Consider the following 22,328-nt stretch of genomic DNA (forward strand, 5'->3'; position numbering starts at 1 on the left):
GGAGCTCGGCTCCGGGACGCGTCCCGAGCGGCCGCGACGGGAGCCCGGCGGCGCCAGGGGCGGCGGCCCGCCCGGGGCGGTGGCGCGGGGTCGGGAGTCAGAAGCCGCGCCGGAGCCCGAAGAAGGTGCGACCCCCGACGGCCCCTGCGTCGTGGGCCGCACGCGCCTCTCGCATGCCTGGCCGACCCGCGCGGTCGCTCCACCGCCAGCCCCGAGCCCGGGTCACCGCCAGAGGCCGGGACCGCGCAGGAGCCGCCGGCAGGGAAGGCGGCCGCAGGGCGGTTGGGCGTGGCCTCCCGGAGGGGGCGTACCCCGGGGGCGGGGAGACTCACGCAACCAGCCGTTCGGGCTGCTGATTGGCTAAGGCGCCTGCGCGGAGCCCGCAAGCGTCTCCGCCCGCCCGACCGCTCCTCCTCTGGTCGCCGCCGCCCGGTCAGCACCGGCTCGCGAGGGGACCGCTCAGGCGCCGCCGGCCCGGCCCAGCGCGGACGACCAGAGAGAGGGAGGCGGACGGAGGACACGCTCGTTAGCTCGCTCCCGACCGCGCCCGGGCTCCCAGAGGCGGTGCAGAGCCCGGGGGGAGGAGCCGCCGCGGGCACGCCCCGCCCCCGGCCCGGGAAGACACCGCCCGCGGCCCCCCGCGCCGGCCGAGACCCGCCCCCGGCCCGGCCCGGCCCCGGCGGGATGGAGGGGCCCTGCTCCTGACGGCCGCCCGCCGCCGCTGCGGCCCCCGCCCCGCCCCCGGCCCCGCCCTCCCGCCCCCGCTCGCATGTCCGCGCCGCCGTAGCCGAGGATGCTGAGGATGAAGCTGCCGCTGAAGCCGACGCACTCCGCGGAGCCGCCGCCCGAGGCTGAGGAGCCTGAGGCAGACGCGCGGCCGGGCGCGAAGGCGCCTCCGCGCCGCCGCCGCGACTGCCGCCCTCCGCCGCCGCTGCCGCCGCCTTCGGGCGCGCCGAGGGGACCCCCGCCGCCGCCGCCGTCCCGGGGGCTTGGGCCGCCTGTTGCTGGCGGGGCAGCGGCGGGGGCGGGCATGCCGGGCGGCGGCGCGGGGCCCGCGGCGGCGGCGCTGCGCGAGCAGGAGCGGGTGTACGAGTGGTTCGGGATGGTGCTGGGCTCGGCGCAGCGCCTGGAGTTCATGTGCGGGCTGCTGGACCTGTGCAACCCGCTGGAGCTGCGCTTCCTCGGCTCATGCCTGGAGGACCTGGCGCGCAAGGACTACCACTACCTGCGCGACTCGGAGGCCAAGGCCAACGGCCTCTCGGACCCGGGCCCGCTGGCCGACTTCCGAGAGCCCGCCGTGCGCTCGCGCCTCATCGTCTACCTGGCGCTGCTGGGCTCGGAGAACCGCGAGGCCGCCGGCCGCCTGCACCGCCTCCTGCCCCAGGTGGACGCGGTGCTCCGGAGCCTGCGCGCGGCCCGGGGCGAGGGCTCCCGGGGCGCCGCGGAGGACGAGCGCGGCGAGGAGGACGGCGGCGGCGAGGAGGACGACGCCGAGAAGGACGGCTCCGGCCCGGAAGGCGGCGGCGCCGCGCCCCGGCCGGGCGGCGGGCTGGGAATCAGGGCCCAGGAGGAACTGCTGCTGCTCTTCACCATGGCCTCGCTGCACCCGGCCTTCTCCTTCCACCAGCGCGTCACCCTGAGGGAGCACCTGGAGAGGCTCCGCGCCGCGCTCCGCGGGGGCTCCGAGGTCGTAGAGGCGGCGCCGGGCCACTTGGCCGGCGCCCGGGCCCAGGTAAGGCGCGCCGGCCTCTCCGCGCGCGCGCAGCCGTCCCCGCGGCCTCCGCTCCCCGACGACCCCCGGCCGGGCCGACCCCGATCCCGGTCCCGGGACTGATGTGCGTTCGGCCGGGCCGCTCAGTCCCACTCCCCTCAGACACACACACACACACACACACACACACACACATACTAGCACCCGCCATAACAGAATGCTCTGGAAGTCTCGTCCCGCTGGGGTTGCCCCGGAAGCCCGGCGCTCAGCCCGGTCCTCGCACGCGGGCTCTCGGGACCTTTCGGCCCCGACACCTCCGTCGGGGCTGCGGAGCCCGGGCCGGCCGCCGCCTGGCGCTCCGCCCGTGCGTCCCGAGGCCCAGCTCGCCCCCCGGGGGAGGCGGCCCCAGACGCGCTCCCGGCGCGCTCCGCGGTGGCCTGAGGTAAAGCGGGTCGTTGGTTCTTTTGGCTCCTGCTCAGAGAATTGCATGTTCTCAGAAAAAAAGTCAGAGGTGCGAAATGACTCAAATCAGTTAGGTCGTCGGGCAGGTTGTCTGGGTAGGGAAACGTCCCCTCGGGCGGTTCTGGTTACTCTTTGCCCCCGGCCAGTCCGGCTTCTAACGGGTTTGAGTCGTGTCTACACATTTGGGTCCGGAGATGTTTGTGGGGCCTTTACTGAAGGCATAAATGGTTTCTAAAAAGTTACTGAACGCCAAAATGTAGTAGATGAGACTAAAGGCAAGACCCTTGTCACAAACATGAAAGAAAATTTTATAAAGCCACGAAAGCAATTTAATAATCTGGGCCCAATATAAAGCCATTGAGTGTGACAATTTAGTGGAGCAAGTAGCTTTTATTTAAAGACTGTACAGTAAGTTTATTTTCGTGGTTCACAATTATTTAAAAAGTATTTATTTGGATGCCATGTTTTTCAGCTTTAAGAGATCTCCAAGATGATATATTTGGAAAGCGAGATTTTTTTCACTCCTTACTTGAAAGTTCTTTCAGCTTATATATCTGCTGTCATTCAGACTAAAACTGGGCATTGTATCTCGCCAATGGCGGTGTGAACTCAATACCCATAGAATCAAAGGAACCTGGGAGCTGGAAAGGATTTAGTGATAATCTAGGCTGAGTCCCTCCTTTTAAAAAGGAGGCGTCAGTGAAGTGACTAACCCACTTTAGGACATACTTTATCAAACTGGGACGTAGAAATGCTAGTATCCAGAATTTTGGCGAGCATGAAATATTCCAGTGTCTCATGCAACTGTGTATACTGCACTCTTCAGCCTACTAATTCCAAAAAAAATCCTATGTGCCCATCATTAAGTTTAAAGAAGCAAGCCTGAACTTTGAAGCAGTACTTACATATCTTATCCCCAAAATTCCTGTATATATTGTAAAGATAACTTTAGCGTGTAGATATAAGGAAAATGTCTCATAGTGGAGCAGTTTATATTATTGCATTCTTATTCCAACAAGGGTAACCGACTTCTGGTTTTAATGGCAGTGTTTTTTCTCCCTTTAAATTTTGCTTATAATACGAGTGTTGTAAGGGGATGAGACAAGGGCAGAGATGCGTTCAGAGCACAGCAGTGAAATTTTTATGTCGATCGCGGCGTGTGGCCTTTCAGTGAGTGCCGGGAAGAGTGGACTGGGCATGCTGCCGAGAATTGGAGCGCATCGTTACTTCTCAGACGGTGCCTGTGTCGTGGCCGTCCGCAGGAGCGGGGTGGATCACAGGGCACACGCCTTCAGGTGACACTGAACGCCATTTGTGGACGTCGGTGGCCTGGCGAGCGTTTCCTCTCCCGTGGTTGAGGGTTGCTGTGACAAATCACCCCGTCTTACTTGGCTGTTGCTGCCCCGTACTTCGCTTGTCAGCGGGACTCCGAGCCCCTCAGCCGTCGCCGCTTCTGGCCCTGAGGACGTGCCCGCGGGTCTTCTGCTGCTAGGCCGCCCCGAGAGGCGGCTCGCGGGGGTCTCTGCACTTCAGCCCTTCCTCTCGCGGTCTTGGCCGCCGTTGCCTGAGGAGGGAGGGCCCACCCCGGAGTCCGCAGGGAGGCGCCGGGGCTCGCGACCGAGAGCCGCGCGGGCACGCGCCGCCGAGGACCGGCGGACGGCAGGGAGGGGAGGGGGGTGTCGGCGGGGAGGGGAGGGGGGTGTCCGCGGGGCCCCGCCCCTCCTCCGCCCTGCAAGATGGCGGCCGCGCGCCCCCCACGTGACCGGCGCTGGCCCCGCCCCCGGAGGTGCGCTGCGCCGCCTTGCGGGGGCGCGGGGGTTCTCTTTGACGTTGGCTGGGCTAGGAGGGGACCGGGTCGGCCAAGAGCCCTGGGGAGTGTTTGCTCTGGGACAGGTGGAGACGGGTTTCTTGGCAGCCGCCTTTTGCCCGGAAGTAACCTTTTAGGCCTATCCTTGTAACTTTTTAATTGCCCAGGAATAATTCTATTTCTCTACTGTCTAAAACGTCATCCGTACTATCAATGGATGCAGTAGAACTAATTTTCTTTTAATTTTCTCTTAGAGTAAGAGCATACTAGCCCAGAATAGTGTTCCTGGCTCTTTCAGGATTTGTATCCAATTCGTAATATGCTGCAGTTTCTTGTTGAAATTTTAAAAACTAATGACATTTACTGGTAGAACTTGTATTTCAGTGCGAATTTTAATTCTAGTCGTATGCTTTAAAGCTGACCCAGGCTCAGCAACTGTTTGTTTAGTGGCATAAGGTGGTTACGATGTCAGTAAAAGTGACAAGACCACAAACACTACTAGAGTGTACTAAGTAGGTCATTTTAGAAAAATGGAGATTTAACAAGTATATTTTTATTTTTAAAAGAAACATTTCTAGAGTTTTCCTACATGATTTGGATGTTTTCAGAGTAAATGTTACATAGGATTACAACTTAAATGTTGGCCTTGCTTTTAGGAGACTTGTGGGTGAAGTTCATGTTCGTCACAGCTGCAGTGAATTGCCAACCACTGGCATAAAATTCAACAACTAGCCCAGTTTGCAGTAGTGAAAATTACTCACTAACGATGTTCTAGGAAATTTGTGTGATTGCTGCAGGTCAGGTGTTAATGAAATGAGGTACTGCATGTATAGCAAGCTGAAAAAAACTGGTATTAAAATGGGCCCTTTATTATTAGGAACACAAGGTATAAATGGTATGTTAGCAATAGCACAAAAAAAGAATGTGTTTTTAAATTACGTACTTAATGATTAAGTTTTTGTTTTTTTGGCTGTGCTGGGTTTTCGTTGCTGCGCAGGCTTTCTGTAGTCGCAGTGAGCAGGGGCCGCCCTAGTTGTGGTGCGTGGGCTTCTCATTGCGGTGGCTCTCTTGTGGCCGAGCGCGCGCTCTGGTCGCAAGGGCTCAGCGGTTGTGGCACACCGGCTTAGTTGCTCCATGCCCGTGGGATCTTCCCGGACCACGGATGGAACCCATGTACCCTGCATTGTCAGTCAGATACTGCCAGGGAGTCTGTGATCAAGTATTTTTAAAAGATACTAGTCTTGTTACTGTTTCATTGAAAAAATGAAAGACAGGCAAGGTTCCTATCTGCATACTTATTACAGACCCTCTGTTCATGAAAATGGATCCTCTAGTTCTGGAGGTTTAGCCCCCAGTTAGTGACACAAAGATGAAAAGAGTTAAAATTACTATGGTAATAGTTGTTAGTGCTTAATGTTGTTGGTATGGCCATGTTTCTCTGGAGATTGTTTTCAGTATCCTCAAAAGTTAGTTGTTTGGCACATAGTGCTAATGTTTGAATTAAAGATAGAAACTGAACATTTATGTTAATAGTATTATAGCAGATAGCGTTTAGTGTTATTTAAGCTCACACACCAAAAAAAAAAAAAAAAGTGACCATGTGTCCTTTACTTTAAAAAACAATCATTGAAGATACTTAAAAGGAAAACTTGGCAAAATTGTTACTTTTTCATAGTATAGGCTAATTAGATACATTGTACTTGACAAAACAAGTACCTCAACTAATTTTAATAATACAGATAACATATTGATAGTGTTAGGACCTAAAAAAGAAAACTCTTTTGGGAAGAGTTTTAGCATAAGTGCTCCTGTCCTGGATGACGTGAATGTGTCTGGCAATCAGAATCCTAGTGAGCGCCTTGAACTGAAATGAGACTGGGGAGGTTGGTGTGCAGATGTCAGTTGTTGCTGTATTAGGCCCTAAAACGATGCCTTCCAAAAATGACATTTGAAAAGAACAACCCCACTGCTTACAGGAATAAAACCTTTATTTAATTTGTTGTCCACTGCTGGGAGCTTTTACAGTGACTCGGGTCCCTGAGAAGGCTTTTTTCACTCTTATTGGAGGGATAATAATAGTACTTACGTTAGATTGCAAGGGTTAAATGAATGAGCACTTGTGGAATGGTGTACATGATTTTCAGTAAGTGTTAGCAGTTATTAATGAAAGGTAAGCCTTCTTCGGAAGGAGCTGAAGAGACGTGACTGTGGCACCTGCAAACAGAGCAGGGAGCAGAGCCAGTCGCGATCTACAGGAACGTTTAGGTCGGTTTGGCTGCATCGAGGAATCGAAACAGTTCAGTTAATAGATGCCTTCTGGGAGTGGCTTTTAGAAGATCCCAGTTAAGCAGGAATCATTTTCATAGCAAATGGCAGCTATTGGGTATCCTCCCCCAGTTACTTAATTTTTCTCTGCAGTGGTTTTCTGAGGCAAGGAGAATCGGGAAACTTTCACTCATACTGTAAGTTAATATACCATTAACTTCTCTGCAAATTAGCTAATGTAATCTACATATATTTTTTAAAATTTATCTTTTGTGGGGATTTTTTTGTGGGATGGGGCAGGAATTGTGGTGTTCACTTCAGTCACTCAGTCGTGTCCAACTCTTGGGCAACCCCATGGATAGCAGCACACTAGGCTTCCCTGTCCATCACCAACTTCTGGAGCTTGCTCAAACTCATGTCCATCAATTTGGTGATGCCATCCAACCATCTCATCCTCTGTCGTCCTCTTCTCTTCCTGCCTTCAATCTTTCCCAGCATCAAGGTCTTTTCCAGTGAGTCAATTCTTTGCATCAGGTGGCCAAAGTATTAGAGTTTCAGCTTCAGCATCAGTCCTTCCAATGAATATTCAGGACTAATTTCCTTTAGGATGGACTGGTTGAATCTCCTTGCAGTCCAAGGGACTCTCAAGAGTCTTCTCCAACACCACAGTTCAAAAGCATCAATTCTTTGGCACTCAGTTTTCTTTATGGTCCAACTCTCACATCCATACATGACTACTGGAAAAACCATCACTTTGACTAGACTTTGTTGGCAAAGTAATGTCTCTGCTTTTTAATGTGCTCTCTGCGTTAGTCACAGCTTTTCTCCCAAGGAGCAAGCGTCTCTGAATTCGTGGCTGCAGTCACCTCTGCAGCTGTGAAGGCTGTGAGCGGCCTTGAAGAGGGAGAGCGTGTTCAGTGGAGCGCTGGCCCAAGGCTCACGCTCCAGCTTTACCGCTTCCCTTGGGATGGTAACCAGGCCCTTAAATCCCCGAGCCTCAGTCTTAACCTGTGAAATGGAGACAACAACTTCTGTTTAAGGTTATGGTGTTTGCATTAGGGAGACAGAATGATTCAAACTGTCTTGAGCACAAATTCTCTGAGAATAATATTCAATGCCTTTTCTTTTCCACTAAGATGCAGCCATTCAGATTGATACATAAATTGTTTTCAGGAATAGGTTTTTTTTTTTTTCTTAATAAAAAAGTCTATATGGTATAGTATAGAAAATACTATACACTATAGTAATATAGAAAATATTCTCTGTTACCACATCTCTAAATTGGTGTTCCAGGAAGGCAATTAATTAAGCTGGTGTGTAAGATACATTTCAGACAGTTTGTTAGTTCTTACGTTGTTAAGATCTGATAAGCTACAGATAAGCCCAAAGGAAGCATTTCTCTGGGTCACAGATCATTAAAATATGCATTTTCCCCATACTGGATTTGAGGATGGGAATGGAGAAAATACATATTTTGAATTTGGGTTATCATGAACTCCCTTGCAAACGTAATCTACTTAAATTTTTTTCACATTTAGTTAGGGTAATGTAAAGGGCTCAGACGGTAAAGAATCCTCCTGCAATGCAGGAGACTTGGCCTCCATCCCTGAGTCAGGAAGATGCCCTAGAGAAGGGAATGGCTACCCACTCCATTATTCTTGCCTGGAGAATTCTGTGGACAGGGGAGCCTGGTGGGCTACAGTCCATAGGGTTGTGAAGAGTCGGACAGGACTGAGCGATTAACTCTTCGAAGATATTTTGCAGTTCTGTTAAGTTGTATAATTTTTTCATTTATTTCAGAGTACAGACTGGAATCCATAAATAATTTAACTTTTTTATACTTTTTTAAAGAAGCTATACATTGGCTGATTTTTAAACCTAATGTTTTTGATCTTCCTGAGTAACAGCATAGTTTTTTCTTTTTTTTTAAGAAAAGCAAATAAAGCCTGCACTACCCTCAAAGCAGACTGAGCTTCATTTTTATCAACTCTCCCTCCCAGCTTGGAGGACCATGCCGTCACAGGGCTCCTGTCCCTCCCAGAGAGTGCTTTGTCACACAGGCCGCCTTCATCCGGGCTGTGTGTGCGGTCACTCCAGAAGGGAGGCGCCTCGCCGGGCGTTTGTTTCGGGTGCTACAGTTGCTGGGCGCTCAGCAGTCCTCGTGTTCTTCCAGTGCTCCAGAGAACACTTGGTTAATGCCCTTTGAAGGGTCTCAGTTCATTAGGCATGTTTAATGCTCATTCAAGAAATCATTTGAGATCACTTTGCAAGTTGTTTGGTCTTTCCAAGTTTCAGACTGCTCTGAATAAAAGAGGGATCCCCTCACCGTTTATTGCAAAGAACTGCTGTGAAGATGAACACGGCAACGTACGTGGAAACAGATGGTGAACACACGTGAGACGGGTCAGCTCGTCTGTGGGTGGTTCCAGGGGTGGATTGTGAAGTTTGGTTGTAGTGGATGAACAGAAATACAGAAGCTTGAAGAGAAAACAGGGGTTGGGTTGCATAGGGTCTTGAAGGTCAGATGAAAGAAACTGGTTTGCAATGAGAGCAGGTGAAAATTTGTATGTCTTCCTGAAATGTTAACTGTCCCTTTACATTCAAATGTGTGAAAAGAATGCATCACTGATTTGTTTAAAAAATAAAAAACAGACATCTTCCAAACTCATCCAATTTTCTCAGTGATTCCATTACATTTCTGGTCACTCTGATTTGCTTGGTAACCTTAATCCCTCTCCTTCATAAGCTGAATCTACCCTTTTCTCATTCTTGTTGACAGCATTCTCTTTGAGGACTTGATCTCCGCTTCCCTTTAAGCCTTCCCACCTCTCACCTGCTGGATACCAGTGCCAGACCCATCTTCCTAAAGCAGTGTTTCATCACACCACGTGACCCGTGGAGCCTGGTCTCCAGTAGGTCTTGGGACTCACACACCATCTCCCACTTCTCCTGCTCACTGTGGTTTTATTCAAGGCTGACTCATGCCGTCACCTCTTGCGTGGTGTTGTTTGGAACTGTCCCTGTGGTACTCTTGTGAGTCTTCACTGCCTCTGCCTTCCAGTAGCCTGTATATAATCTGTTACAGTTTTGGTACTTATGCTGCAATTTTTCTTTCTGTGTTTTTTAAAAAAATTTTTACTTTGAATTTTTTTAACTTAAAATCCAGGAGGGAAGGTCAATCTTACAAGTTGCACAAAGGCTCATGTATCAGATTTCATTTTTTTTGGTCAGCATTGCATATATCATAAGTGCTTAGTCAAAATTTCCTATCCTTAGAATATTGCAAATAGTGCTCTGAAAAATACCATTATGACTAATGACTGTAAGACAGAGTGCATCAGGCAGTGATTTTTTTTCTTTGTCTTGATAAATTATCAGTTACTTTGTTATTTGCAGCCATGTAGTATATGTGCACAGTATAGATAGGCACAGTTGCTTTGGAAATAATACAAGGAATTGTTTGTTTAGATAGCATGAAACAGTATAGATTTGAACTGAAGCTTCAATGAGTGAATGCTGAATAGTTGTACTTATTAATTATTCTTTCAAAATCAGGCCATGCGTACTTAACTCCTGAAGTTAACTAATAAGCTTTTGTGTGTGGGGGTGGTGCACATTGGTGCAAATCTATGGGTGATGTTTTGATAGGATGAGAAAAGTCACAAATTACAAGCTGTCTTCTTCTTCTTCTTTGGGTTGTTGTAGTTCTTGCTGTCTGGCGTTGCTCTCCAGTCTGTGGTTGGCTTGCGGGTGGGGAGCCTGATGGGAAACTGAGGTGCGGCACCTTGCTCATGGGGCCTCCCGGGTGGCACTCTGGTCAGGAATCCGCCTGTCCGTGCCGGAGACACGGGAGACAGGGTCCATCCCTGGGCCGGGAAGGTCCTCTGGAGGAGGGAACGGCAACCCACTCCAGTGTTCTTGCCTGGAGAACACCATGCACAGAGGAGCCTGGCAGGCTGCAGTCAGTGGACTCACAGAGTCAGACACGACAGAGCACACACGTGATCTTGCTTATGATCTGAAAGTTAAGAACTTTTGGTCACTCAGGTGAACAGTTTCATAACCTAAGAAGTATGGAGTTTTTCTGTGTCTTGTTAGGAATGTTTAAATTGGGATAGTTAGAAACATGTTTCCTTGATATAATTGATTTTTGTTTTGGGTATCAAATAATTTTAAGTTGTCCAGTGGTCCTGGGAGGAACACCAGGGTCGTGTGTTAGCCAAAGTGCTGTCGTGTTTGGAGAAGACGTCCTCAGGGAAGAGGCCATCTGCTGACGGGTCGGGGGGCTGGTTTGGAGAAGGTGCCTTTTGTACTTGGAGGAGTTAAACACAAGGCCTGATTCAGTGTTTCCTGACAGTGATCATCATTGAGCTTTCTGTCACTTTCTGTCAAGGATCCTTCCTCAGCTTCCTGAGCGTTTCTGTGGAGAACACTTCTCCCCTGGGGATGAAGGCTGTGGTTCAGTTAGGAGTCCCTGCAGTGCTGTTGGCTGTCGGGGTCCTGAGCCCAGGCTCACCTCCCAGCAAGACCCGCCGGTGTCCCCTGTGGGGAGGGGTTGTGAAGGAAGGGGCAGTTGACATGCACGGGCTGGAAGGCGGGACACAGCCTTACTCGACCCTTTGGGCCTCATGCTCATGGGTGTGTGTTCCTCAACTCACCCAGAAACGTTCTGACAAAGTGGGGATCTAAAGGTCTGGGATCTGCCAGCCCAGGGATGGAGCAGTTCCGGATTCAACCTTCTTGTTGTTGTTCAGACTGTTAAGTCGTGTCCGACTCTGCAACCCCACGGACTGTAGCCCGCCAGGCTCCTCTGTCCATGGGATTTCCCAGGCAAGAACACTGGAGTGGGTTGCCATTTCCTCCTCCAGGGGGGTCTTCCCCACCCAGGGGTCAAACTTGTGTCTCTTGCGTCTCCTATCTTGGCAGGCGGATTCTTTACCACTGTGCTCGGAAACACACAGGGTGCTTCATGAGGGAAACCTCAGGCTGTTTCTGGGTAAACTGCTGCCTTGCTTCTTTCCTTCTCCACTCCCTGCCTCCCTGGTCAGCTTCCACATCAGCGTTCTTTCTGCTAGTTCTTCCGGTTGTGCATCCTGCAAGTTCAGTTCTCTAGAAAAGACAATGGCATCGACAGTTTTAATGTTTGGTGTTTGTTTTTTGTAATAAATTCAGAGTTCCCCCAAACACACATAAATTTGCAGTGAATCAAGTTTCCCCCTCCATCCTATTTGACCACCCAGCTCCAGCCACGCCTGCTGTGGTCACACAGGTGGCATCCTCAGCTCACCCGGGTCATAGTGGGAAGAACTGGGGGTCGGGTCTGGGCCGTGGGCTGCGGTGGCCGGCTGTGGACATGAGGTCAGTGCGTAGCTTGGCGCCTCCCCCACTTTCAGCAACTAGATCACGTTTACCCACACTTTTAACATAGTGAATCTGCCACACTTGTCTTGCTGAATCATCTTTTTCACACGTTTCTAGTTAAACAGTAAGTTACATAGAAAGTGAGTCCACGGTCATAGCAAAAATCATGGCATGCTGTTTCTGAGCTGCTGACTCACTGGTCTCCCTCCTTTCTGCCCTGTTGGGTCGGTTTTGTTCTTTGCAGCATAACTTTAATACATTTGGCGTCCACGTTTCTCTTCCACTAGAACTTACCCTTCATCAGATGCGCTAGGTTGATTCAGGGCTCTCCTTTGGGTTGGGTTACACTGTTTTCGCTGAGGAAAGATGAGACAGATGTCTGCTTTTCCCCCACATCCTCTCAATTGAAGACACAGACAGTAAATAGTTCTTAACTTTGCCTCAGCTTCTTCCCTCTTCTACCAAAATAGATGAGATTTGACATCTCAGTAGTGTTTCTAATAGTGAATCATTTTCTGACATTCAAAGAAAGACTTTCTATGAATCTTGCTTAGATAATAGCATATACTTGAGGTACAACCCTGGTTATTTAAAGAGAATTTACCATGTAGAACTGTAACAGATTACCTCCAAACTTAGTGACTTAAAGCAACAACCATTTTTTTCTTCGTTTTATGTTTCATAATTCTGTGGGCCAGGAATTCAGACAGGGAGCTAACAGAGAGAGCGACTTGTGTCTGCTGCAGACTGTCGGGACACACAGCTGGTGGCTGCCGGCTTCCCCTGCCTCACCTCTCTCTGGGTGTCTCTGGCGCGGTCTCTCTGGGGAACCGCTGTTCCTGGAGGCCTGGGGTCCATGAGCAAGGGTTCCCAGAGGCCCAGCGGCAGGGCTTCTAGAACCTATCTCAGCCACTCCAGAACGGCTCTCCATCCCATCCTCCTGGTTAGACCTGTCTCTGAAGTTGGTCCAGATCCACTGGCTGGGGACATACCCACATTTCAGCAGGAGGAGTAGGCACAGGATTTTGGGTTGTCTTTACCACAAAAACTTCATAGGGTGTAACTGTTGTCATATACTGAGGTTAAATTCTCAGTCTGATTTGATGAGTGTAAAAATTTGACATTAGTAAGTTTAATATAAAAAAAAAATTCTGCTTTTTTTTTTTTGCCTTTTTTCTTAGAATGTCTTGGTATTTTAAGATGTGCAGTCTGCATCAAAGGACAAGAGAAAATGTATAGAACATTGGTAGATGTGCTGGAATAAAGTCTATCAGATTAGACCTTTGTTAAAGTAACCTGAGACCCGCGTGATCTTTGCTCTAATGATGTATTCTCAAAGAAGGGTCTTCTTGGAACTGCCCAGTCAACTTGAGTGTTTCACAGACTTTCCTCACATTTAAAAGATCTCCAGTAATTGTAATGGATCTGCATGTGTAAAAGTGAAGTCTGAGCAGTCTTTTAGAACAAGCGAGATACGTTAGATGACAGGAGGATTTGAGGTAACCAGGAGCACGCCACAGGTCAGAAGAAGCTTTCTGAACTCAGATGAGCTACCTTAGTAGGCAGGAGAGGGCACACACATAGCAGGGCTGTTTTTGTTCCTGTGCATGTTTTTGCCAGCTTAGGGTTTTAAAATCTGTCATCTTCTTCCCAGCAGAGAAGAGTTCTCCCATTTTCCACTTGGTCCTGACCCTTTTCCTAAAATCCTGATTCTTGCATGTCACGTGTCATCTGCCTTGCATTTGCATGGGAATCTGAACTTAGTAGAGAGCGCGGCACTGTCCCTTCCTGCAGGACCCCGTCAGACCGGTGGCTCTTGGGGTCTGTGGTGCCTTTGCCTGCACACAGTAAGGCACACGAGTGCTGGGCGGGGAGGCGGGGGACCAACAGCGGCTCCTGCTGGGGTCTCTGTAGCCCTGAGACATGAGATTCAATTTTGGGTAAATTAGTAACATTTAAAATTTTCTAGTTTGTATTTATTTATTTATTTATTTATTTTTAATTTTCTAGTTTTTAAAACCTACTCTAAATGACTGTATAGCAGTGATACCTGCTGGGACTCAGTGTTGGGAGGAGGGGCAGAAAGCTTAATTAGTAGGTATTTGATGAGTCAATGAACTTTGGTCCTTGGATAGAAATTCAGATTCCATTTTCCTGCCTACATTATTAAACTAGGAGACTTTTGACTTAGTGGTCAAATTGTGTTCTTCAAAGTAACTTCAGACTTTAAAAATGATTCCATACAGCTGTTTCAGTACAAAATTTATGGAGGCAGTGTGATAGAACTATTCTTAATTTTTTTTATTCTGGTGAAATATATATGAGTCCTAAGTCGCTTCAGTCATGTCCAACTCTCTGCAGCCCTTTGGACTGTAGTCTGCCAGGCTTCTCTGTCCATGGATTCTCTAGGCAAGGATACTGGAGTGGTTGCCATGACCTCCCCAGGGGATCTTCCCTACCCAGGGTTCAAACCCAAGTGTCCTGTGTCAGTAGGCAGGTTCTTCACCCCTGTATATAACAGAGTGTGCTGTTTTCACGTTTCCTGAATGTACAGTTCAGTGGCATCCACATTGCTGTGCGACCACCGTCTGTCTCTGGAGCATTTCTTTTACCCCAAACTGAGCCCGTACCCATTAAGCCGCTACCCCATCCCCAGCTCTCTGAAGCCCCTGGTTAGAACCTCCGTCCTGTCTCCGCGGATTTGACTACTCTCTGCTGCTGCTGCTAAGTCACTTCAGTCGTGTCCGACTCTGTGTGACCCCATAGACGGCAGCCCACCAGGCTCTGCCGTCCCTGGGATTCTCCAGGCAAGAACACTGGAGTGGGCTGCCATTTGACTACTCTAGGGTACCGCATATAAGTGGAATCATACAGAGTCTGCCCTTTTGTGCCTGGCTTATTTCACTTAGCATAATGCCCTCAAGATTCACCCATGTGTCAATTTTATGCCTTCCTAAGGCTGAGTAATACTCAGTTGTACGTATATCTTGTTTTGTTTGTTTGTTCATCCGTGGACTTTTGAATAGTCCACCTTTCGGCTGCGGTGAACAGTGGAGTACTAATTACCTGCTTGGGTGTCTGCTTTCAGTTCTTCTGGGTATATGGCTAGGAGTGGAATTGCTGGATCATACGATGATTTTGTTTTTCTTTTAGTAACTTTTGCTATAGCTGCGCTGTATACATTCCTACCAGCAAGGCACAAGGGCTCCAATTTCTCCCCATACTCACCATTACTTGTTGTCTGTTTTTTGGATAGTAGCCTTTCTGATGGGTATGAAGTGGTATTGTAGTTGTGCTTTGCACTTCCCTAATGAAAACTGTTTTTTCTTATATAGTTTTGCATTCATTTATTTTTAATGATGTTATTTTTTATTTATGAACCACATATGAACAATATGGAATATACTCTTAAGAAATGGTTGACCCGTTCAGCTAAACTTCCAATTAACACAAGTATTTAAGAAGATTACAGTGCTTTATTTATATTGATTTTTGAAGTATTTATAGCAGTTTTAGGCCAATGTGGTTGTATTACTTTGTAGTAAATGATTATATGATTTGGGTTAGGAAATACATGATTCTGTTATTGTTAGAAGAATTCTTATGTCTGCGTTTTTTTTTATTCAATAATATTGAAAGTTGGTGAGTGCCATTCAAAAGTTGGATGCTGACTTAAGAGGTCGATGTTCTCCTTCTTCTTAAGTGTTTCTCTGTAGACAGTGTTTATTTCCTTGGGCTTTTAGAAGACAACACACCATGAGGCTGAAGCTTAGCTCCCAAGGCGATCTGTTATGATGCCCTATTCTAGGAATAGAGCCGTCAACTGACAGCGCACACTCACTGACAGGCCGGGATGCATGGTCAGACTACAGAGCAGAATATTTTAAATTAGAATTCTTGGAAAGTTTAAGGTCTTCTGTTTACTTCATTTTTATATAATTAAAAAATTAATGTATATTATTTATTGCAGATTTGTAATATTATAATTAGCTCCTATAACTGAGATAATTTTGGTCTGAATAGTGTTTTGAGATTCTGAACATGAAGGGGAGGATAAGGCATGAATTCTGATATAGATCCATTATAAAGCTGTTTTAATTTTTGGCTTACCCAGTGGGTTATAGTAACAATATATTGGGTTGGTCAAAAGGTTCCTTCATATTTTTCCATAACATCTTAACAGAAAAACTGAACTTTCTGGCCAACCCAATCCATGACGGTGTTTGACTTCTGAGAGCCATGTGTAAGATTGGCAAGCTCTTCATGACTCCAAGTAGCATTTCTAGGGATAAAACTTACTCTAGTTCACTAATGGTAGAGCACCTAGTTGATATTAGATGGTTTAGTATTAACAGTAAACTCATTGTCCACACACATTCTTGTTTAGATTGTGGACTGATGATAGCCTTAAAAATTTTTTTCCCTAACAAAGCATCTTGTTGGACTATCACTAAGACCAAGTAGTGAATAAAAAATTGCGTAAAAACATAAAAAATACAGATGCCCTTACATCTGGGGACTAGCATAAAGGGTACCATCCTTTTACATGTGATCATGGGTCACTTGGGTACAGAATTGACGTCACTGGCGATTCTGAATAGCAGTATGCTCTGTGTGCCCCCCAAACTGGGACAACTAAATAATTTATAGAATGTTGCCGTTAAATGAAGATAAATATTACCATCTCTTTTCCAAGTCTGGCACTGTGCCTTTCTGCTCTTAATGTGTAATCACCTATTTTATCTCTAAAATTGCTGTTGAAATTACTGCTGTCAGAAGTATCGCTTTAATCTAGCTTGTTTTTGTGGCATTCACTGTTCTTAGTCTCAGATGCAGACTAACCTGTGACCCCCCTCTCCTCTAGAATGACTCGTCTCATGGTGATTACATGCAAAGTCCCGAGGCTGCTTTAATAGAACAAGCCCCAATACCTCATGATGGACTTACTGCGGCACCTCACAGAACCCAGCGGGAAGGTATGTTGTATTTTTCCTAAACTTTAAACCATCTGTACACAAGAAGATTGCAGAGTGCTTACTGACACTGGCTAACTCGCCCCCATGCCCCTCTGTGGAGTACAGAGCTCTGTGGGTCCTGGGTGTGGCTCAGATGCTGGTCCTCTGGCTTCCTTGAGTCTGCGTCTGGGCTCCGACTCTGCAGCCCCTGGCCCGCCCCAGTCCACGTTTATCGGTTCTGCCTTAGGGGCCCTTGTCTTAAATCTGGCTACATACCTCTGGGGGGCAAAGACTTTAACCTCCCCCCAAAGTATTAGTACAGTGCTTTAGCTGTAGAATGTGCTCGAGGTCTACCGGAAAAGTTAATTTTACTGAAGTGCGCTGTCAGAAGAGATTGCTCACAGGCACATGCTTCCTGTGGCGATGCAGTTTTCAGGGTGTCTGGGTGGCAGAGTGAAAAGACGTGGCCCCCGACAAGAAGCGGGTGCCCGCGTTCTCTTCCCTTACGTCTGGGGCCTGTAACCTGCCGAGGGACAGTTTGGGAAGGGTGAGAGATGTGGTGGGCATCACACCCAGTTATAACAGCTTTGAATTGATGTCATTCTGTTTGCTTTTAGTTTGGATAATCTTTTCATGTAATGCATTTTTCTTCACAGAGTAAAAACAGGTGTGAATGTTTAAGGTTTAGAAAACATTTACATGATTGCTGCTCCTGTTCAGGATTACTGAATCTTGAACCGTAATCTGGAATCCTGCCTGGTCTGCTTCAGCTGGGCTCAGTGAGCCTGCAGTCACCTGAAGCAGAGTTTGGGTTTACAGTGAAGATCCGTTGTGGTGGTTTTTTTTTTTTAAGATAAAATAAAAAGACTACATCAAAATGATAATAATTAACTGTAAGGTGGTACTTATAGATGGTTTTTCCTATATCTTTAACTTTTAAACGAATGTCCACAGTCCATGCTCTGCAGTTCTTTAATTTGAGAGTTGCAGGGCCTCCCATTATCAGCCATTCCTCACCCCGTGCCCTCTGCTCTCCTCATCTTGATTCTGATAGATCACAGCAGGTAGAAGTGAAATCGAGGCAAAGACATAGCCACATTCCTGTGCCCCCACTGCCCTGTGGTCCCCTCTCTCAGCCTGTTTTCAGAAGTGGAGCTGCTTCATATTTCGGAACATTGATTAGTTCAGATCATTTTTATTTAATAGCACCATCCTTCACATAATTGAATAGAGCAGCTTTTGGAAACAGCAGCCCCCCCCCCCCACCTCCGGCCTTGGACACGGGCAGCAGTTCTGAGCCACTGCAGGCTTCTCACCCCACCCGGCTCCTGTGGTGGGCTCATCTCCATCCTCAACATTCTCATCCACCACGGGGAGCTGGCCCAGAAGCAGGCCACCAAACACTAGACAATTGGAAAGTTAACACAAAATTCTGGTAATGGTGTCTCCTGGTGTCTGTTTACCAGCATATTTCTGTAATCTTATGATTCCTGCTTTCTCATTGCCCACCTTCTGTGATCTATAGCAATCTTACTTCTTCCTGCACACTTTTGTTCCTTTGTATATTCTACTTCACCTGTTTTAACTTCTTCCTTTAAGGCAAAGTGAGTCCTTCCCTTTTCTTTTCCATCTCCTGTCCCCTGTGACTCCAGCAGTGACCTTGTGTTGAGTCACTTTCCTAACTTCTTCCCTGTGACCTTTATCATCTTCATTACGATTTCTTCTACTTATACCCTGAGCAACAAAACTTTTTTTTTCTTAAGTCCTTATATTATGCTTAGTAGACTGGCTTTTTTCACTTTGTAAAGAGATGTACTTGCCAAGGTGGTAACTTCTACTGAAGGATGTATGAAATGAGGACTTTTGGGATTTGCACTTTGGCTTACTTCATGAGTGAGCTGATCATCTTATCTAGTTCAATTCTCTGTAATTGTTCTTAAGCCACCAGTGTAATTTATGACCACTATTGTATAATAAATTGTGAGATGTTTTACTACAGTGAACCATCATAATTCATTACAATGTTAAGTTTGTGTTACCATTGTATGATATTAAGGGTCACACTTGAGGGAAACAGTTTTTAAATTCTGAATTGGAAAGAAGTCTTTATCACTTTCCTATTACTTTTGAAGAGTTCCCCACCCCATTTAAAAATTTTTTCTAGTTTATACCTAATCTGCCTAAATAACTGAAAGACTTCTAAAGTGCTGTATTTGTGGTAATTTGAATTAACAGTTTTGAAAATTCCTCTAAACAAGCAATCTTCACTGCAGGCACCTATTATTATTTATCTTTGGTGTTTAGCAGAGTGCTTGAAACGACTTTAGGCACTCAACATACTTGTAGATGTAGAAAGAAATTACTTTATGGATGGACAGCACATTGCTGTGTTTCTGGGTTTTTTGGTTTTATTCCGTGATTAAGGCTAGTAGTAAAGATGAAGATAAATAGCTTAACCATTTGGCTGTGTCAGGTTGAATAACTGAAATGTGTATCTAGTCTCTGTAGAACAAGTCAGCATGTTTTCTTTCTTTCAGCTGTACACATTGAGAAGATAATGTTGAAAGGAGTCCAGAGAAAAAGGGCTGACAAATATTGGGAGTACACCTTCAAAGTAAGCTACTCTCACCCAAAAAAGATACCTCACACTGTGTTCAATGATCTTTTGGAAGGAATGAAAATTGCTCTTTGGAAAAGCTAAATGGCAGGTTTGCTAACTTAAGAAAAGCAGTGCACATGTCTGTGTTTGTCTGAACTAAGGGAATGTGCTTTTCTCAGGATATGCTGCATGGTTGCCCAGTTTTTAAAAACGTGTCACATGAAGATTACTCTGACAGTGTTATTAAAAAGAAATAAGAGCCTTAGATTTAAGGCCTAAGAAAGTCTTCAGCAAGTGAGAGTGAAGAGTGAGCAGTTTTGAGCGTCAGGATGACGGGCGTCATCTTCGGGTGTCTCTCCTCTTCCTCCGGGTCTGCTGTTTCCGGGCCCTCGTTGCCTGGGGTGGTCTCTAGTTGCCCTGCTGTCCTCCTGTCGGCCCCACAGGATCTGACTGAGCGCAGAGCCCAGCGCTGTCGGTCCCCGCGGCTCCTCTTTGCCTGTGGCCTGTGCAGTGGACCCTGGTCCATGTCTCCCTCCTCCCTGCCGGCTGCACCGGCCAGCCCTGCTCTTGAGGAGCGGCCGCCTGCGCTGGAGCTGCAGCCGGGAGGCCGTCTCTGTGTGCCCGCCCCTCACTTCCTTCTGGAGGAGCTGCCCGCCAGACGTCAGCGGTCCTGCCTCGTGAAGTCACTTCTGATCCTCCAGCAGAAGGTCTCCTTCATCCTGGGTGTACCGCCATCACCCCTTTCCCAGGTTCTTGTACTTGGGTTACATGGTATTTCTTTCCAGAAGGCTGTCATCTCCGAGAGAGCAGGAATCATCATCCTCTGCATCTCACCATGTCTGACTTGCCTAGTTTTGTTGAATAGGTTTTGGGACCAGCTTCTGCCTTCTGTAGAAGTATCCTCAATTTTCAGATTTTAAGTCCTCATCTCCACATCTCATCTACATTTTGTAACATTTGACGCCAGCCATTCTGCGCTCTTCACTCAGCTAGTCCAGCTCTCCTTTCGTTGCTGGAGCTCTTAGCTCGTTCCTTCCTTAAGGCCTTCGTGTTCTCTGGCTCTGAACCATCTCTCTGCCTACAGACTTAGGCCCCAGATTGAGGCCCCCCCGCCAAGGTCACTCTTGGCACCTGTGTCATGTGCTGCTTGCAGCCCCTGCTGTGTGCCCAGTGCATCTGTGGAGCCCTGGTCACTGACGGAACTCTCTCTGCTCACGGGCTCTGGTCTAACTCCTGCCCTGGGCTCTGACCTCAGCCTGCAGAGACTCCGCTGTCTTGTCCCCTCCATATCCTTTCATAAGAACGGTATCTGACACAAGTAGCTGCTCAACAACCATTTGAATAATTAGAAGTCATTAAAAAGTTGTGCCCTGTTAATAAGGATATTTGTTTGAGGGTTGCTGGGTAAAATTTTGAGTGTATTGTTAAGTATTTGGTTAATTGTGGCATGAGTAGTTGCTAAGGCTAATGTGTTACATAGTTCAAGTATTTATACTCAGATAATTGTAAAGTAGAAATTATTAGTGGGCCATCATTGAGTTCACTGAATTAAAAGTATCCAAGAAGTAGGTGGGTGATCGATTTTAGTTCTGGCTGTTCTGCTTGCTTAGAGTTCAAATCTGTCAGTTAGCCTTTTTGAGTTTTAGTTTCTCCATCTGCAAATGGAAGTAGTCATTTCTGCCTCATCCACCTTAATGGGACTTTAAAGCGTTAAGATAAAGATAATGAAATCTTTCCCTAAACTATAAATTCCCATAAAAGTACAATTCAGTACTACCAGAGAGGGGCAGTGAACCGGTACTTCTCTTAAGAATGTGCATTCAATAAGTGTCAGGAGATAAAATGTTTCTTTCTCTTGGGCTTAGATCTGTACTGTCCAAGTGTCATTTCAGAGTCCTACAACTTCTCCAAAAGGAATGTAAGACATTCCCATTCTGAAAAATTACTAAAATGTAGTCACATTTATAGAAGACAGCTTGTTTTGAAAACCATGCAATTTGAAAGGAGTTACTAAAATTTTTAAGTAACATGTCAATATACAGTTAATTTTAACAATTTTGAAGAAATTATGATAATAACAGATTAACTTTATATTTCTAATTTGTTGATCTTGATAAAGTTTAAGTAAGGTCGACTGTTTTACACATGGCTTTTTTCCAGTCAGTTCTTGCCTGAGAAATAACTGTATAGTATGTGTTGTTGTTGTTTTTTCTTTTTAATTCAGGTAAATTGGTCTGATCTTTCAGTCACAACAGTAACAAAAACCCACCAAGAACTACAGGAATTTCTACTGAAGGTAAAAATACAGTTTTTATTGTTAAAGTGATTTTGATTTAATGACACAGAATCCAGAACCTTTAGCATCAAAGTAAACACCAGGAATATTAAAACATGTATGTAGAGGTTGACTTACAACTCTTCATGAACATTAGCTGTAGAAAATGTATTATTCTAAGTATAGATTTTCTTATGGTGTATTGCTAATATAAGGAATTGAAGGCTTTCCACATTTTAAAAAAAAAGGGAACCTTATTTTTCGTAGCTCTTGCTGAGATGTATGTTGTTGGTGGCTGTGTGCCCAGCACCCAGCAGGGTCTCTCTGGGTTTCCTAAGCTTTGACTGTCCTTTTTCTTGATAGATTTCATTTTTTAGTCATAGAACTTCTCTAAAAGTTAGATTTTTTAAAGTATATATATATATATATATATATATATAATTATTAGTCCCAAATAGATAACTTATCCTTCAGAATCTCAGTAATTAGTGATCCCCTATTTAGCCAACATTTGAATATAGTGTTTTTTTCTGTAAGACCAGCGCCTTATCAAGTTATATGAAATAAGTGGCAACATAGTGTACTTCTAGGAATGAATTTCCTATTATAAAATATCCTTTCAAGTTTACATATGCCTTTTTTTTCCCTGTTTACCTTCCTTTTAAAATTATCTGCAAAGTGTAAGAGTGAAAACGGTCCCCTTTGCAACCTGGGCTCCCTAAGACACACTAACTTTTACGGAGGCTGATGGGCGGCACTTAGAGTTTGCTGAAATGTGCAAGAGTGAGGCCGGCCCTTCCAGTCCCTTTTCCGTCTCAGTGGCCCCAGGGTCTACACCCTGGCCCCCTCCCCTGCTGCTCTCGGGCAGCAGTGTCCGGCACCAGTGTTGTTCC

General features: G+C 46.8%; 1 protein-coding gene across 1 annotated transcript in view; it reads left to right on the top strand.

Annotated features, from left to right (window-relative positions):
* The first annotated feature begins 421 nt into the window (after positions 1–421).
* ZCCHC2 (zinc finger CCHC-type containing 2) overlaps positions 422–22,328 on the top strand; it is a 46,675-nt gene continuing 24,768 nt past the window's right edge. The window contains exons 1-4 of the mRNA XM_070464510.1: positions 422–1,732; positions 16,471–16,582; positions 19,099–19,175; positions 21,385–21,456. Coding sequence (XP_070320611.1) covers positions 794–1,732; positions 16,471–16,582; positions 19,099–19,175; positions 21,385–21,456 — 1,200 coding nt within the window. The 5' untranslated portion in view covers positions 422–793. The remainder of the gene's footprint in view (positions 1,733–16,470; positions 16,583–19,098; positions 19,176–21,384; positions 21,457–22,328) is intronic.

The sequence above is a fragment of the Odocoileus virginianus genome, unplaced genomic scaffold (genome assembly GCF_023699985.2).
Source record: "Odocoileus virginianus isolate 20LAN1187 ecotype Illinois unplaced genomic scaffold, Ovbor_1.2 Unplaced_Contig_26, whole genome shotgun sequence".
Taxonomy (NCBI): Eukaryota; Metazoa; Chordata; class Mammalia; order Artiodactyla; family Cervidae; genus Odocoileus; species Odocoileus virginianus.